At 45.7% G+C, this 4,423-nt stretch overlaps 1 protein-coding gene across 1 annotated transcript in view; it reads left to right on the forward strand.

Moving 5' to 3' along the window:
• The first annotated feature begins 1,930 nt into the window (after nt 1-1,930).
• The window catches only part of LOC119317658 (outer envelope pore protein 16-3, chloroplastic/mitochondrial-like), a 5,153-nt gene continuing 2,660 nt past the window's right edge, over nt 1,931-4,423 (forward strand). The window contains exons 1-2 of the mRNA XM_037592139.1: nt 1,931-2,089; nt 2,277-2,598. Coding sequence (XP_037448036.1) covers nt 2,295-2,598 — 304 coding nt within the window. The 5' untranslated portion in view covers nt 1,931-2,089; nt 2,277-2,294. The remainder of the gene's footprint in view (nt 2,090-2,276; nt 2,599-4,423) is intronic.

Below are 4,423 nucleotides of genomic sequence, written 5' to 3' on the forward strand. Positions count from 1 at the left end.
GCCCCACCCTCAGGGAAGCCATCGACCAACATCGGGGCCGCTTGATGACGGAGGAGGGCAGAACCAATGTTCACCTCCGATAACCCCCTATGGCGAGATATACTATAAGAGGAGCACGGACGTCGGCTTCAACACCACAAGGGTACACGCTATCGGACCGCTTCAACGCCGTGATGCGATGTTGTTGGGAAACATAGTAGAAAACAAAACAAAATCACACCTACGCACAACCAGGATCAATATGAAGACGCATAACAGGTTGTGATCATGATCATGTAGTTGATCATGATCAATATGAAGAGAAACACCTTAGAACTGGCCACATTCAAGCGAGTTGCGATTATGATCACCGAGGCCGCTGTCAACAAGGGTGGGAAGGAGGGTAAGAGACAACATAGATGGGATGCACATGGACCCATTGATGTCTTCAGTCACGATTATTCTGTTAGGGATGTTGGGTATATTTTTCCCGTTTCAACGCACGGGCTTTTTTTGCTAGTGCTACTAAAGGGAGATGGTCAACTACATCATATGCTCTACAAAATGAACGCAACAACAACGCCACATATAATTATTTTCTTTGTTCAATTGCTCCTCAAATCATGCCTCAAGAGGAACTGAAGCCCGCATTCAGAACACCTCGCCAATACTTCTACGTAGGCCAGATGAGAATGAAAGTTTGAAGGCTCATTTTTATTCCACCATCAAGTTAATTTCAATTATGGGATTGTGCCTAAATGGGGATCAACAGATTAGACTTGAGGGCCCACTTTTCGCTCCACAATTTGCCGAGAAAGTAATTTGTGACAAAGCTGTTTGATCTAGATTCAGATAGGTCATATAGCTTTGTCATCACCTCTGCGGCCGTCCTTCGGCGGCTCCCCTCCGCCGATGACCTTGGTTTGTCGGTGGTGAGGGGGGTCGCCGGATTCACGCGTGTGGATAGTTTCAGACCAAAGTAGTTTAGTTTTTTAGGTTGTTCATTGTCTTGGCTTCGGCGACGAGATAGTGGCGCTGAATAAAATTTCTTCAGATCCTACTCCGATGAGGCGATTGGTCCTATGGTTGGGGATGGATCTGGAATTCAGCATGTTCAAGCAAGGATAATGTGGCGGCGACGACATCCTTGTGGTGGACCTATGTCCTCAGGCTTCGCCGTTGCGACGACGTCCACTCTAGCACTGGCGCAAAGATTGGGAGGTAGTCCAGGAGTGGATGCAGATTGTGGTCTGCATCGACGACATCTGAAAGATGGTGGATCATGTGCTGGGTTCATGGTACAAGGATGACAGGTATGGTTTCCTCCTCTGACGTCTTAGTCATGTGGGGATGCCGGATCTGGAGTTCGATGACGTATCCGGGGTGTTGCCCCGGTCTGATTCGTTCAACGGTAATGGTTTTGTCTTTGGCGAGCCACCTTGGAGGTCCGCAAAGCCGTTTATCAGCGATGGAGCCGCGTCGACCCCGGGTATGGAGGTGATCTGTCATTATTCCCTTTGATGACTGCTTTGGTGGTGCCAAAGGTAGGTGACGGGTGTTGGTGTCAAGCTCAGAGGTTTCTCCGGTCTTGTTTGTAATTTTACTTCTTGGTTGTTGTTCCTTTATGCAAAGACTAGCGTTCTGTTATTTGTTCAGTTTTGTCAGGTCGGTATGTACATGATTTGTATTATGATCCTTATGTTATAAGTGAGACACGTATACCATGCAAAAAAAAAAGATAGGAGACATTTCTCGAGATAGTCTCAGTACTTGGTTTAAATTCGAATTTTGGAACCGGAGATCTAAAGAAACAATTTTTTTAATCCAAACAGGGCTTTGGAAGCCCATGAGAGGTGTCGTACATGGTGAAATGGTCGGCCTAGCGACCGGGCCTAAACCCTGACGCGAACGGCGCGGGCGAGCGAGCATCGCCGATCCGAGGCGGCCACTGCGCCCGTCTCACTCTCTCTCTCACCCGCACTCCCACCGTCCCACGACGCGATCCCCTCTCCCGTTTCCACCCCACAACTCCTCCTCCCTTCCGCCCGAGAAATCCCAACCATTTCTCCGCCTCCGCCTCGGCACGCGGCCGCCGGCACACGCTGCGCAGGTAAGCCCCAGCCCTCCCTCCCCACTACGCGCACCTCTCAGACCGGGACGCCCGCAGCTCGCGTCGCTCGGGCCTCCTATCAAATCGAGCAGACCGCGCTCTCCTTCTGCCAGATCTCGATCTCGCGCTAGGGTTCCTCGGCTCACGAGCTCGAGCGGGCGTTAATTTTTTCATGTTGCTCTCGCAGGGAGTGGGAAAGGGCGCGATGGAGGATGACTCGCCGGCGACGAAGACGGTGAAGGGCGCCGTGACGGGCCTGGCCGCGGGCACCATCTGGGGCACCATCGTCGCCACCTGGTACGACGTGCCCCGGGTGGAGCGCCACGTCGCGCTCCCGGGCCTCGTCCGGACGCTCAAGATGTGCGGCAGCTACGGGGTCACTTTCGCCGCCGTCGGAGGGCTCTACATCGGCGTGGAGCAGATTGTGCAGAGCCAGCGCAAGAAGCGCGACTTCGTCAACGGGGCCATCGGCGCCTTCGTCTCCGGCGCCACCGTCTATGGCTACAGAGGTTAGATACAGGCTCTCGCCGTCCTCCAAAGTTGCGCGTGCAACTTGGTTTATATATCCTGACCACTGATCACACGTTGAGATTTGCATTCTCTAATGGATAGTGATAAACTGGGGGGTTGCGTTATTTCTCTGTGTTTCTGGTCAGTATTCAATGCAGTCATGTGGGTATCAACCTGCATTGTGTTCGAATGGTACTGATTATGTTAATAAGATGATCTATTTTGCACGAACTGGGTTCTGTTAGATCGGTAAGTTTAGTTATATTTTGAGGGATTATCATTGACGAAAGGTGTCATAAGAAGATATGCACTATGATTGGTTGATTGAATGACATTGCTTGTTCTCAGACAATCACTGCCATCAGATCATAGGTTCAAATCACTCAAACTTTGCCCATTTTGAAATGCAGTTCAGCTGTAAGTACTTGTTCCTATTGCAGCTTGATGAGATGATTTTCGCTAGGTCCTTGTATCAATGAAAGTTTTATTTCCACGCATAATAATAGAAGTTTGTTGGTAAACCTGAATAAACTGATGGGCCTTATACTTATATAGTTCAATCAGATGTTTGTTACAATCTTAAATATCTTGAATGTGTTCCTCCTTTTTAAATGATACTTGGAGAATCACATTAAATGAAAGAGTGATTAGCTTATTTAAGGAACAGTTACTTAGATATCTCATATCTGGAGCATTTTGGATTGGCCCATCCTAATATTGGATGATGGCATAGTTTATGCTCCTATATGTAGTTGGCTTCTGGTGACTACACAGTAAGAGCTATTGTGTGGACAGATACGGGTCAGACATGTATAATGAATTTCACAATTCACATTAGACTTGCCATGTTTTCGTAAAATGGGTTCCCTGGCTTAGCTCTTGTCGTATTAAGCTAAAGGCCTAAACAGTTTTATTCTAACTGGGGATGGTAAGCTAAGACTCACCGAGAATAGTGTTTGAATCCAATTTTGATATGTAGTATTTTTGGAGTTCGTGGGTACTATGGCTTCCAGAGATATATGTTATTAACAAATTCCAGAGGTTTACGAAATCATAGCATTGTAAATACTAATGATATTTAATGATTTTTGAAGTGTGCTGAATAGCTTTTAAAAAAACTGAAGTTAAGCCTCCAAAGTCCAGTACATCTCTTGATGGTCATGTTTGCATCCACTTCAGTTTTATGTTCTTTTTTCTTCATAAATAAACCTAAAGCACAGGAAAAGGAAGCATATCATATTCCCTGTGTTAGATATATTTATTATATTTAACTCGAAAAAGTATGTGGGTACAACTAACTGTATGATAACTTAGCGCTCGGTTTTGTGTACAGACCTTTATCGATATTGAAGTTATTATGGAAACTTAAAACTTGAATGTAGATATTGTTGTGGAACATGGGCTTTTAAACAACAGATTGTTATCTTAGCTACACTTTTAGACATAACACTATACTCCCTCTGTAAAGAAATATAAGAGCGTTTAGATCACTATATATTTCTTTACGGAGGGAGTACTAATTCCTGCAACTACCAAACACATTGGACTTGTCTCAATACTGTGAAAAAACTGTGGTTCTCATAAATACCTTGAAAGTGTTCCTCCTTTTGTAATGATATTGGAGAACCACACTAAATTAAAGTATGATTCTCCTGTTTGAGGAACAGTTACTTAGATATGTCAGATCTGGAGCATTTTGGATTGATCCATCCTAATACTGGGTGATGGCATAGTTTATGCTCTAAACGCTCCTATATTTCTTTACGGAGGGAGTACCAATTGCTGCAACTACCAAACACATTGGACTTGTCTCAATACTGTGAA

This window comes from Triticum dicoccoides, chromosome 6A (assembly GCF_002162155.2).
Source record: "Triticum dicoccoides isolate Atlit2015 ecotype Zavitan chromosome 6A, WEW_v2.0, whole genome shotgun sequence".
Classification (NCBI taxonomy): Eukaryota; Viridiplantae; Streptophyta; class Magnoliopsida; order Poales; family Poaceae; genus Triticum; species Triticum dicoccoides.